General features: G+C 53.6%; 1 protein-coding gene across 7 annotated transcripts in view; it reads left to right on the top strand.

Moving 5' to 3' along the window:
- Nucleotides 1-9,433, top strand: part of POMGNT1 (protein O-linked mannose N-acetylglucosaminyltransferase 1 (beta 1,2-)) — a 32,277-nt gene extending 22,844 nt beyond the window's left edge. For 2 of the 7 annotated variants that reach the window (XM_011969760.1, XM_011969759.1), the window contains 22 exons: nt 459-628; nt 1,247-1,361; nt 1,482-1,600; nt 2,254-2,319; nt 2,410-2,523; nt 3,386-3,503; nt 3,696-3,794; nt 3,947-4,074; nt 4,422-4,492; nt 4,727-4,802; nt 4,977-5,060; nt 5,150-5,191; nt 5,407-5,465; nt 5,773-5,845; nt 5,927-6,055; nt 6,140-6,265; nt 7,581-7,645; nt 7,848-7,892; nt 8,125-8,260; nt 8,547-8,630; nt 8,757-8,872; nt 9,134-9,433. In XM_011969760.1, the coding sequence (XP_011825150.1) occupies nt 509-628; nt 1,247-1,361; nt 1,482-1,600; nt 2,254-2,319; nt 2,410-2,523; nt 3,386-3,503; nt 3,696-3,794; nt 3,947-4,074; nt 4,422-4,492; nt 4,727-4,802; nt 4,977-5,060; nt 5,150-5,191; nt 5,407-5,465; nt 5,773-5,845; nt 5,927-6,055; nt 6,140-6,265; nt 7,581-7,645; nt 7,848-7,892; nt 8,125-8,260; nt 8,547-8,630; nt 8,757-8,872; nt 9,134-9,395 (2,247 nt within the window). In that variant the 5' untranslated portion in view covers nt 459-508 and the 3' untranslated portion in view covers nt 9,396-9,433. Of the gene's footprint in view, nt 1-431; nt 629-831; nt 1,024-1,246; nt 1,362-1,481; nt 1,601-2,253; nt 2,320-2,409; nt 2,524-3,385; nt 3,504-3,695; nt 3,795-3,946; nt 4,075-4,421; nt 4,493-4,726; nt 4,803-4,976; nt 5,061-5,149; nt 5,192-5,406; nt 5,466-5,772; nt 5,846-5,926; nt 6,056-6,139; nt 6,266-7,580; nt 7,646-7,847; nt 7,893-8,124; nt 8,261-8,546; nt 8,657-8,756 lie in introns of those variants that run through there. The other 5 variants (XM_011969758.1, XM_011969764.1, XM_011969765.1 and 2 more) reach the window with 5 other exon arrangements.
- Nucleotides 9,434-12,034: the final 2,601 nt, after the last annotated feature.

The following is a 12,034-nucleotide window of genomic DNA, read 5'->3' as shown; positions in this document are numbered from 1 at the left end:
TGAGTGCCTCCGCGTGGGGGTCCGGAACGGGTGGCGCTGCCGATGCAGGTCTCCTGAGCCCTCGGGCGGCGGAGGGCTGGGAGGAGAGAAGCTGGGGTAGATAGGATGGGACGAGGGTTGAAGACTGGTGCAGGAGAGGTCGCTCTTTGCCCACCACATGCTTGGGAAGGCCTGGAGCTTGGTCCTTGTAGGGGCTAATGAACTTTGAGCCGATTATTTGGCCTACACCCCTGGATAGCCTTGATTCAGAGAGTTACTCCAGTCTCAGGGAATTTCCAGGTGATCCAACCCCACTGAAGGGTTTCCTGCCAGCCCAGAGAAGTTGAGCCACTTTCCTCATGTCACACAGTATGGGTGCTTGCAGGGAAGAGTTGCTGCGAGGTCCTCCCTCATCTCCCCAGAAGGCATCAGACTTTGGGAGGAGCATCTTACCCCATGTGGCCCTCTGGTCCCGTCAGATTCCTGAAGCCATGGGCTGGCCAGGACATTGGTGACCCGCCAATCCGGCATGGACGACTGGAAGCCCAGCCCCCTCATCAAGCCCTTTGGGGCTGGGAAGAAGCGGAGCTGGTACCTTACCTGGAAGTATAAACTGACAAACCAGCGGGCCCTGCGGAGATTCTGTCAGGTATAGAGATGTCCCAAACCGTCGCCAACCAAGGGCTTCCTCCCAGCCTCCTCCCCACCTAAATCAGGCACTGGGACCCACATTGGCCAGCCCCAGTTGGAAAGGGGCAGCAGGTTCCTAGAGGGGAGACCTCTATGTGTCATGTCCGTATACGTAATGGTTTGAACCCAAAGTTCTGGAATCGGAACCCAAGCACAACTTCTAAGCTTCTGACATAAGCCTGAAGTCTGATCAGGATGGCTTTGCCCAGAGGCACACCCCTGTGAGGCAGTTAGGGCCAGGACCCAGGTCTGATCCCCAGCTTGGGTCCCTGGGCCTGGCTCCATCTCTAGAAACCAACAATGGAGGGGACCAAGGAAATCAAGGTCTCAAATAGAAGAATACAGGAGCACTGGGTAGGGAGGGCCCTAATGGAGGGGGAAGTGTCAGGGGAGGTTCCCTGGGGAAGGTGGCTGTGAAACTAGGCCCTGGTCAGGGGAGTAGAGCTAGGCAGACAGAGGAAGAGACAGGACCCAGGTTCTCAGGATGTCTTCACTGCAGCCAGGGCCCTCCTTTCAGAAAGACCCTCTAGGATCCGAAGGAGGGGCTCCTCTTAATCATCCCTACCCCTCCCCTCAGACAGGGGCTGTGGTTTTCCTGCTGGTGACTGTCATTGTCAATATCAAGTTGATCCTGGACACTCGGCGAGCCATCAGCGAAGCCAATGAAGACCCAGAGCCAGAGCAAGACTATGGTAGGGCCAGGCTAAGGATGGGATAGGGGGCCGTGGGTCTCACAGCTGGAGAGGCAGGCAGACCCTAAGGGGTGAGACTCTGCTGGAGAGACTATCTCCATGACCTGTTGTACCCCACAGATGAGGTCCTAGGCCGCCTGGAGCCCCCACGGCGCAGAGGCAGCGGTCCCCGGCGGGTCCTGGACGTAGAGGTGTATTCAAGTCGCAGCAAAGTATATGTGGCAGTGGATGGCACCACGGTCAGTGGGCCAGGGTCTGGTGTACAGTCACTCCATTCTGCTCAGGGCATGGTCCTCTAGCGGCAGGGTGTACTGCCTAAGTGGGAACTGCAACTCTGCCAATTTCTAGCTGTGTGACTTTGGAGTCCTCAATTCCTTATCTATAGACTAGGACTAATGATTTCTACTTGTCAGGATTCAATGAACAGTTTGTGAAGTTTCTTGTATGTAGTGGGATCTCAAAAGTAATCATTCATAATAGTAGGCAGTCAATTCATTGATTTATTTTATAACCATCCCCTGGTCCCTTCTTTGGCCTCAGCCTTGTGCTGGGCACTGGGGACCTGAAAGTAATCAGACCTGGCCCTACCTTGAGGGGTTCAGTGTGGTGGAGGATTGTGATATCTCCAGGATGAAGCATAGACAGCAAAGGCTCTAAGAGCCATGAAAGTCATGGAGGGGAGGGTTGTAGAAAGACGTGATTTCTTCGGATGGGAGTGCTATAGAGGCTTTCTGGAAGAGGTGGCCTTCAAGCTGAGTTGGAAAAGAACTGTGTGAACAGAAGCATAGGCAGGAGGTGATGTTTCAAGCAACTGGTGTTTTAAGTACCCCTAAGACAGAGATACCTTGAATGCCAGAGTGAAAAGTTGGACTTTGTCTTTGCCACTGTGTAGGTGCTTGAGGATGAGGCCCGGGAGCAAGGCCGGGGCATCCATGTCATTGTCCTCAACCAGGCCACGGTGAGGTTCTAGGGGTGGGTGACCCAGAGGACTGGAGCTGGGCTCTTCTTGCTGATGACACCAACTCACCAGAAGTGTATCCCCTGCCAGGGCCACGTGATGGCAAAACGTGTGTTTGACACGTACTCACCTCATGAGGATGAGGCCATGGTGCTGTTCCTCAACATGGTAGCACCCGGCCGAGTGCTCATCTGCACTGTCAAGGTCAGTTATTCTGTTCTGGCCCTGACCCCTACTCCCTAGCTCCAACCCTGCTCCTAGCCCCGGCTTCTCTGCCCCTCATATAACGTAGTGGGAAGATTCTCTGAAGGAAAGTCACTCAGGTTCCAATCTTAGCCTTAACATTTTTATTAATTCAGCAAATAGTTACTGAGCAACAACTGTATGCTAGGTACTGCTGTGGGTGCTGAAGATACAATGGGAAACAAGACAGAGTCCCCACCCTCGTCGAGCTTACATTCCAACAGTGGGAGGTCAACAAAAAACAGCCAAGTAAATGTGGATAATGCTAGTAAATGATAACTTATATAAAGAAGAAAATAAAGCAGGGGATACAGAATGATGTGGGGGAGGGGACATTTTAGAAAGGGAAGGCCCCTGCAAGGAGATGATATGTGAGCAGAAAACTGGGGAATTGAGGAGTGAGCCAGGTGAGTATCGGGAGGAAGAGCATTCCCGGTGGAAAGAATGGCAAGTGCAAAGCCCTAGAGTGGGAAGGTACACGGCATATTGGAGGAACAAAATGGATGCCAGTGGAGGTGGAGCAGGATAAGGGAGGAGAGTAGGAGAGTGGTGGGAAAAGAAGGCAGAGAGTGGCAGGAGAGAGAGGTGCAGATTGTGTGGGTTTGTGGAAAGGACTTATTAGCTGGATGACCTTAGATGACTCAGAATCTCTCTAAGCCTTCAGTTATTATTTTTTATCTGTGAAAGAGAGAAACCATAGAAGGTTATTGCGATAATGTAATGAGCTGATTTAAGTAAAAGGTTGCTACATAGTTGGTGCTTTGTGAGGCCAGGTCTCCTGGAACCATGCCAGTCAGGCTAACTACCTTCTCTGGTTCTCCAGGACGAGGGCTCCTTCCACCTCAAGGACACAGCCAAGGCTCTGCTGAGGAGCCTGGGCAGCCAGGCTGGCCCTGCCCTTGGCTGGAGGGACACATGGGCCTTCGTGGGACGAAAAGGAGGTGCCGGCACCAGAGGCCATCCACTCTGTAGTATCAAGGGCCTGGGAGGAGCAGAACCCCAGGAGATGGGGTGGGGTGGGGAACAAATAGGAGCCAGTGGCAGTGGGTTGGATCAAAGTAGGCAGGGAGGTGGGAAAAAGCCCCCAAAGTGGTGTCTGGGCCCCCATGGCCCTCATTCCTGCCTCCTGCCAGGTCCTGTCCTCGGGGAGAAACATTCTAAGTCACCTGCCCTCTCCTCCTGGGGGGACCCAGTCCTGCTGAAGACAGATGTGCCGTTGAGCTCAGCAGAAGGTGGAGTTAGTAGAGCATGGATGGAGCAGGGCCTGGGCTGGGGGAGGGCATTTAGATCCTCTCTGTGGAGCTTTATTCCTTTGATTGTTTGCCTGGGGCTCTTCAAACCCTGCTGGCCCCATGCCTCCATGACAACCGCATCCTTCCCTCAGAGGCAGAGTGCCACTGGGCAGACACAGAGCTGAACCGTCGCCGCCGGCGCTTCTGCAGCAAAGTTGAGGGCTATGGAAGTGTATGCAGCTGCAAGGACCCCACACCCATCGAGTTCAGCCCTGACCCGGTGAGTGGAGCCTTAGACAGTGAGGTTTGGGCTCCTTCCCAGCTCAGCAAGGGGGCCCCAGGAATGATCTAGGTTGGGCTTTCCCTGCCCGAGCCTGGGAGAGAACCAGGGGCAGGATTTACACTGCACTCTGAAAGACAGGGCTAGGGTGAAGGGGCAGGCCATATGAGCAAAGCTCAGCGTCGGAGTTGGGCTGAGTGTGTGGAGAGCCCAGAACAGGGAAGATCCTCTATCCCTTCCCTGTCTACTCCAGTCTGCACCTACCCTCACCTGAGAACTCTTCCCTAGGTGGGGATCCCAGTTTGAAGGGGGAATAAGGCAAGAGCTAAACGCTGTTTCTCCCACAGCTCCCAGACAACAAGGTCTTCAATGTGCCTGTGGCTGTCATTGCAGGGAACCGACCCAATTACCTGTACAGGTGAGCCTGGGAATGGGCTATCCCCACCACTGAACAGGAGGGTGCTTAGCAAGTGGGAGGGTACTCAGGTCATCTACCTCCAGGAGGAACTCTTGAGGTGGGCACAAAGGCAATAGATTCTAGACCCATTCACCTCTGTGGGTAAGCATGGGGAATCTGGGCCCAGCTGTAAACACAGGGAAGCCTGAGTTGGGGGGTGACGAAGAGACCCTAACCTATACCTGGGCTCCCCAGGATGCTGCGCTCTCTGCTTTCAGCCCAGGGGGTGTCTCCTCAGATGATAACAGTTTTCATCGATGGCTACTATGAGGTGAGCAGGGCTTAGGGGGTGCCTTGGGTGGAGCACAACATGAAGCAGCAGTGATTGCCAGAGACGGGCAAGGGGGACCGCCCAGGCAAGGGCTGTGAAATGTGAAGGCCTTAGATTGCAGAGGTGGGCAGGGGGAAAGTGACCTCACATGGTGAGCAGTGGCCGTGCCCCCAGGAACCCATGGATGTGGTGGCACTGTTTGGTCTGAGGGGCATCCAGCATACTCCCATCAGCATCAAGAATGCCCGCGTGTCTCAGGTACTGTGTAGGCAAGGGGGGATGGGGCAGATACCTGGCTCTGCCTTCTACCCTAAAGCTCATGTGCCCTATTCCCACCCCACTCCCAGCACTACAAGGCCAGCCTCACTGCCACTTTCAACCTGTTTCCAGTGAGTACTAAGGATACAACTCTTGGGCCTGGGAGGGGGAAACATGGGCATAAGGTCTGGGCCTGTTAATATGGCAAACTCTTCGCCTCACTGGGCCTCATCCTTCACATCTGGAAAATGGGGGTAATGCTGCCTGCAAGAATATGGTTGGGGGCAAAGGAGATCACAGGATGGAGAGACCCCCTTGGGACCATGATGTCCCATTCCCCTTCCAGGAGGCCAAGTTTGCTGTGGTTCTGGAAGAGGACCTGGACATTGCTGTGGATTTTTTCAGGTGAGGGGAGTCTCTAGGTTTCAGGTGAGGTCCCTCGGTCTGCAGGGAAAGTCAGTGAGGTGTCCTAGAGAGCTTTCTGGAGGACATGAGCTCACGAGTGGGGGCAAAGCCTGGGCAAAGGTAGGATGGCAGGTGATGGGGCTGCTGTTGAAGGTAGAGTGGATGAATGGAGACAGTGGGGATTTGGGGGAAGGAGGTACTCCAGGAAGGAGGTGCTCCTGAGACCCAGCTCCAGCTCTTCCAGCATCTCTGTGTGACTAGGTTTATCCTTGCCCCTCCCTGAACTCTTTGACCCCGCCTCTCTCAGTTTCCTGAGCCAATCCATCCACCTGCTGGAGGAGGATGACAGCCTGTACTGCATCTCTGCTTGGAATGACCAGGTAGGCTGGAATGGCCAGGGTTTAGCAGGCGAGTTTATGAGGCCTCAGCTAATACCTCCCACTATGGCCCCCTGTCCCCAGGGGTATGAACACACGGCTGAGGACCCAGCACTGCTGTACCGTGTGGAGACCATGCCTGGTCTGGGCTGGGTGCTCAGGAGGTCCTTGTACAAGGAGGAGCTTGAGCCCAAGTGGCCCACACCAGAAAAGGTAACTATCAGGGTAGGATGAGGGGGCTGGAGTCCCCTACCAAGTGGAAACATCTTAACCTTCATTGTGGTCCATGTCTGCCAGCTCTGGGATTGGGACATGTGGATGCGGATGCCTGAACAACGCCGGGGTCGAGAGTGCATCATCCCTGACGTTTCCCGATCCTACCACTTTGGCATCGTCGGCCTCAACATGAACGGCTACTTTCATGTGAGTGGGAGGCAGGGAGCCGGGCACAGTGTGGCATGACAGTCAAGAACAAGAACATAGACTCTGAAGCAATCTTAGCTCTGCTACTTGCTAGCCATGTAACCTTGGGGAAAGAGCTATCCTATTTTTACCTCAGTTTCTTTATCTGAAAAATGAGGATAAAGGGCTGGGCGCGGTGGCTCACGCCTGTAATCCCAGTACTTTGGGAGGCCAAGGCAGGCGGATCACGAGATCAGGAGATCGAGACCATCCTGGCTAACGGTGAAACCCCGTCTCTACTAAAAATACAAAAAATTAGCCGGGCGTGGTGATGGGCACCTGTAGTCCCAGCTACTTGGGAGGCTGAGGCAGGAGAATGGTGTGAACCCGGGAGGCGGAGCTTGCAGTGAGGTGAGATCATACCACTGCACTCCAGCCTAGGCAACAGAGCGAGACTCTGTCTCAAAAAAAAAAAAAAGAAAAAGGATAAAATACTACTACCTCACTGGGTTACGATATTTTGAGGTTTAAATGAGTCAATATATGTAAAATGCTTTGAATTATAAACATGTATAAGGGTCAGCTGGTATTATTTTTATTTTTACTATTCTTAGCACTAGACTATGGGTGTCTGGGGAGAGTATTTCTGCCTCTAAGTACTGGTCCACCCCTGCAATCTCTACCCTTTCCTGTTCTGGCAAATGCTGGAGCCCATGCTTTAGCCTGAGGAGAACAGGGAAGTCCCTAGGTACCCCCACCCCACCTGGCTGCGTTCAGAGGACCATTCCCCAGTTACAGCAAGGGAGGCCTTGAGCCAGCCCAGCCCAAAGGAATAGATAGCGTCCAACTTGGAACCTCCTAGAAGCCAGAGGCCCCTCAGAGGCTAATACAAGAGCCCCATTCCTCTCCCGGAGAGGGGCAGGCACTTCCCTCAGGTCACTCTCAGTACCAGAGTCAAAGTAGTTTTCTCCTTCCCAGCGCAGCCCGTCCCTTTGCCCAGCACCTCCTGCAGGGCCTGTTTCTGACATCTGTGGCTCTAGAACAGCAGGCCCAGGGAGAACTACAAGAGACAGGGACTACTAGTTCATGAGTCTGTAGTACAGTAATGTCAGCTGCCGTGACAGCATGAGCTCTCCAGCAATGGTGGAGGCCAAATTAAAGCTAGTAAGAGCTTGCTGCGGATGCTGCAAAGAGGATGGAGAAGATGGGGGAAATTAGAGGGCTCTTTACAGGTCTAGGACTTCATTTGTGTGTCTAACAGATGTGTGGCTGGTCAGCAAGTGGGTGTGGGCCAAACAATGTGAGGTGCTGATTTTTACTCTCATACCCACTCCAGGAGGCCTACTTCAAGAAGCACAAGTTCAACACGGTTCCAGGTGTCCAGCTCAGGAATGTGGACAGGTTGGGGCTGGCAGCAGGGCAAGGGGTGGATATCTAGGAGATTTGGAGGCCAATCCCTGAAAGTCCCTTCCAATCCCGGGCCTGTGTGTTTACTCCAGCCCTGCTGCTACAGATTCCCATGTGACCCCTTGCCCTGCTCAGTGCTACCCATGGGACCTGAGGGCCTGCCCACTCCCCTGACCCATTTCTCCCTCCTCTTCAGTCTGAAAAAAGAAGCTTATGAAGTGGAAGTTCACAGGCTGCTCAGGTATGGCCTAAGACAATTGGGGTATAGCAGGGAGCAAAGAGTCAAATACTGGGGATCTTGGCCCCATAATTTACAGGGTTCTGTACAAAATGAAAATCAGGGACCTTATCTCAAACATTATTAAGAACTTCAGGGTGGCAACAGCAGAGCATTCAACCAAGTACAGGGTCCTGTGGGACACATCCATGAAGTGGGCCCTATCTTGGCCATATTCTCCCTCCCTCCACTGCAGTGAGGCTGAGGTTCTGGACCACAGCAAGAACCCTTGTGAAGACTCTTTCCTGCCAGACACAGAGGGCCACACCTACGTGGCCTTTATTCGAATGGAGAAAGATGATGACTTCACCACCTGGACCCAGCTGGCCAAGGTGCTCCAATACCATGCCCACCCTGGAGAACCCCTGCCCCTCACACATGTACTGCCCCAAGATCCAGGGAGCCTTTGCTCTGGAATCTTCAACCTCAGAACCTCCTCTTTATACTCCTAGAACCCCTCTTCCAACCTCCTTGTCCAAATTCATATTCCAAAAGATGCTATCTCTTGCAAATTGAGGTGGTTTCTGAGGAGGGCTGGGGGCTAAGCCAAAGCGTCTTCAGTGACCCCTCCCCACAGCTCTCTGACCCGTGTCTCTGTCCCCATCCCACCCTCACCAGTGCCTCCATATCTGGGACCTGGATGTGCGTGGCAACCACCGGGGCCTATGGAGATTGTTTCGGAAGAAGAACCACTTCCTGGTGGTGGGGGTCCCGGCTTCCCCCTACTCGTGAGTGACCCTTTTCTGCCCTGGGAAACGGGAGGCCTAGTGAGATCCAGGGACATAGCTAATGGCTTCTTCCCTATACATCCTTGTATTATTTTCCCAGAGTGAAGAAGCCACCCTCAGTCACCCCAATTTTCCTGGAGCCACCCCCAAAAGAGGAGGGAGCCCCAGGAGCCGCAGAACAGACATGAGACCTCCTCCAGGACCCTGTGGGGCTGGGTACTGTGTACCCCCAGGCGGGCTAGCCCTTCCCTCCATCCTGTAGGATTTTGTAGATGCTGGTAGGGGCTGGGGCTACCTTGTTTTTAACATGAGACTTAATTACTAACTCCGAGGGGAGGGTTCCCCTGCTCCAACACCCTGTTCCTGAGTTAAAGGTCTATTTATTTACTTCCTTGTTGGAGAAGGGCAGGAGAGTACCTGGGAATCATTGCGATCCCTAGCAGCTCATCCTGCCCTTTGAATACCCTCACTTTCCAGGCCTGGCTCAGAATCTAACCTATTTATTGACTGTCCTGAGGGCCTTGAAAACAGGCCGAACCTGGAGGGCCTGGATTTCTTTTTGGGCTGGAATGCTGCCCTGAGGGTGGGGCTGGCTCTTACTCAGGAAACTGCTGTGCCCAACCCATGGACAGGCCCAACTGGGGCCCACATGCTGACACAGACTCACTCAGACACCCTTAGACACTGGACCAGGCCTCCTCTCAGCATCCTCTTTGTCCAGCTTTCCAAAGCTGGATAAGTTGATCATTGATTAAAAAAGGAGAAGCCCTCTGGGGATGTGTCTTGTGATTGTGATTTTGTGGGTCGGGGGGTGCTGGAGGGAAGTGGTGGAGAGAATACTTGTGTTGGATGGTGAGTTTTCCTTACTGTCCTCCACAGAGTTTATCTTCCATTTGGGGCCATTTGGCCACCAGGGGATGCCAAACTCCAAGGTTTTTCCCCAACTCTACCCTAGGACAGCCTGACTTTAGCCCCGTCCTACTTGAGGCTTGGAGCAGCCACCCCACCTCTTCCCCACCGTTTAACCACCAGCCTGGTTCCTGCTTATCTTGCCTGGGCCGGGCACCTGCCCCAGAGATGGAGCAGGAGAGAACAAAAAGGGATACTTCGGAGTTGGAAGAGGAAATGGGAGAGCAGGTGTGCATAGTGGGGGTGGGAAGGAAGTGGATGGGACAGGACTGGGCAGGCATCATTGAAGAGACGGGCTAGGGTGCAGATGGAGATGTAGGAGCAAGGGTGTCTATGACCCTTAGAGCACTTTGCCATTCAGAATTCTCTGTCCGGGCATTTTTGTGAAGAAATGGGTCATGGTCTTCATCACATTCTCACATAGCCAGTAACCCAAAGAGGTTAGGAAGATCGAAGTTAGTCATAGAGGCACCAGAAAATGGATGGGATTGTCCAGAGGCAGTGAATGAGAAGGCCTACAGCAGGGAAAAGGACATTTAAGGGGTCTGTGAAGGGCCTAATGTCAGGAGGGTGAGTGTAGACCACCTCTTCAGAAAGGGTCTGCCTGCCTCTGTACAAGTACAGTACTCCGGCTGGAACTCCAGCCCTCCTGCCTGCTCTCTGCCCTGCCTCTTTCACAGGTGCCTGGAGTCCAGCTCGGCGACAGCATGGGTGGTGTGTGGCTTGGACATATCTCGCCACCCTGACGCCTTCGTTGTTTGCTGGAGCTGGAGATAGTGCTTGAGGTGGCACAGCAGCCAGGTTGAGCAGCAATTAGCCCATGATGAGGTGGAGGCCCGCCCTGGGCAAACAAATCCCGTGCAGCCTCCACACAGGCACCTGGTGGAGGGGAAGTGTGTGAGAGGCACAGTATGGTGGTGAAGGGGTGAGGCACGCTAGCTCCTCTCCCTGTCCCGCACCCTGGCAGGCTCCTGGTCTGCCCCTCACAGACCAGCTCTAAGGCACTCTTTGGTTCTGGTCAGGTCCGTCCTCCTTTCTGGGCTCAGCAAGAGGGTGGTGGTTCTGGGCTGTCCTGGAAAAGCTCAGGAAGAGAGTTACAGGGTTCAAAGGGAAGCAAGGAGGGGGACTGGTTTGTCAGGCTGGGCTTTTCTTGGTAGCAGACACTGTACCCTCTCACCAGAGCCTCCCTCAGGCCTCTCACTCCTGGCTCAACAGTGATCAGGTCTGTATCAGAGACATTCTGGCCAGCTGCCCCTTCAAGTGGAACTAGTATCATATCAGCCAGGACTACACCAGGTGCTGGAGTTCTGGACCCAAATCTAGGCTGAGCTCCTCATGGAAGCCTGTGGGACTGGGGCAAGTCGCTTGGCCTTTCCTAGCCTCAGTTTCCTACCTGGAGCATAGGGATGGTTAGGGCTAAAGAAGAGATGAGATCTAGGCCTGATGAGGTGGTTCACGCCTGTAATCCCAGCACTTTGGGAGGCCGAGGCAGGTGGATCACCTGAGGTCAGGAGTTCGAGACCAGCCTGGCCAACATGGTGAAACCCCGTCTCTACTAAAATTAAAAAAAATTAGGCATGGTGGCGGGTGCCTGTAATCCCAGCTATTCAGGAGGCTGAGGCAGGAGAACTGCTTGAACCCGGAGGCGGAGGCTGCAGTGAGCCGAGATCACACCATTGTACTCCAGCCTGGGCAACAAGAGTGAAACTCTGTCAAAAAAAAAAAAAAAAGAAGAAGAAGAAGAAGAAGTCTGAAGAACACCAGGTATGCCAATAGCAAATGAAACATGAAGTTCTTGCTGAGATCCCAGAAGCAGGGACAGATGTGGGGTTTTGCCTGAGTGGGAAAGGTAGGCAGCGTGGACCCTAGGAAGGGGGCTCCTGAAGGGCTTCCCAGCACCTAAGGAGTGACCCTTTCCCATTGACCTGGTAAGAATTCGGCACAAGCTTGTTATTTTCATAGCTTTCCAGTCCAGTGCCCCCACCCAGGAGGGGGTAGTTTCAGTCCAAAGTTCTCCCCATTATAAGGAGGCAGACTGGCCTAACCCAACTCTACTTCTTCACGCCCTCTCAGCCATTCCTCTTGGGTTCCCTCCCAGGCCTGGAACCCAAATGAAGGGGAGAAATAACTACTTCTGACCCCCAACCCCACCCTACTTCCCTCCTTTGCAGGGACTTCTGAGTTGGCAGCTCCACAGGAATCTCAGACCAGTTTAGGCCCCTCTCCCCAAGGATACATGAAGAGTTCAACTGGCAACATTGTAACTGGTTTATGCATTTTGAAGTGCTTTCTACATATCTGCCCAGAGGCTCTGCTGATTTCACTTATGCCCAGGCTATAAAATGCTTTCCTCTCATCCCCCAGTAGAGCACTGGGATCACCACTAGGCCTAGGGGCGTTTCAAGGGTTTAATAGACTGGGGGAATGGGCAACAGAACTGGCTACCTTAGAGGCTCTGGAATGCCCCCC

Source organism: Mandrillus leucophaeus, unplaced genomic scaffold (genome assembly GCF_000951045.1).
Source record: "Mandrillus leucophaeus isolate KB7577 unplaced genomic scaffold, Mleu.le_1.0 Scaffold902, whole genome shotgun sequence".
NCBI classification, from domain to species: domain Eukaryota; kingdom Metazoa; phylum Chordata; class Mammalia; order Primates; family Cercopithecidae; genus Mandrillus; species Mandrillus leucophaeus.
This window is presented reverse-complemented; position numbering and strand designations above follow the sequence as displayed.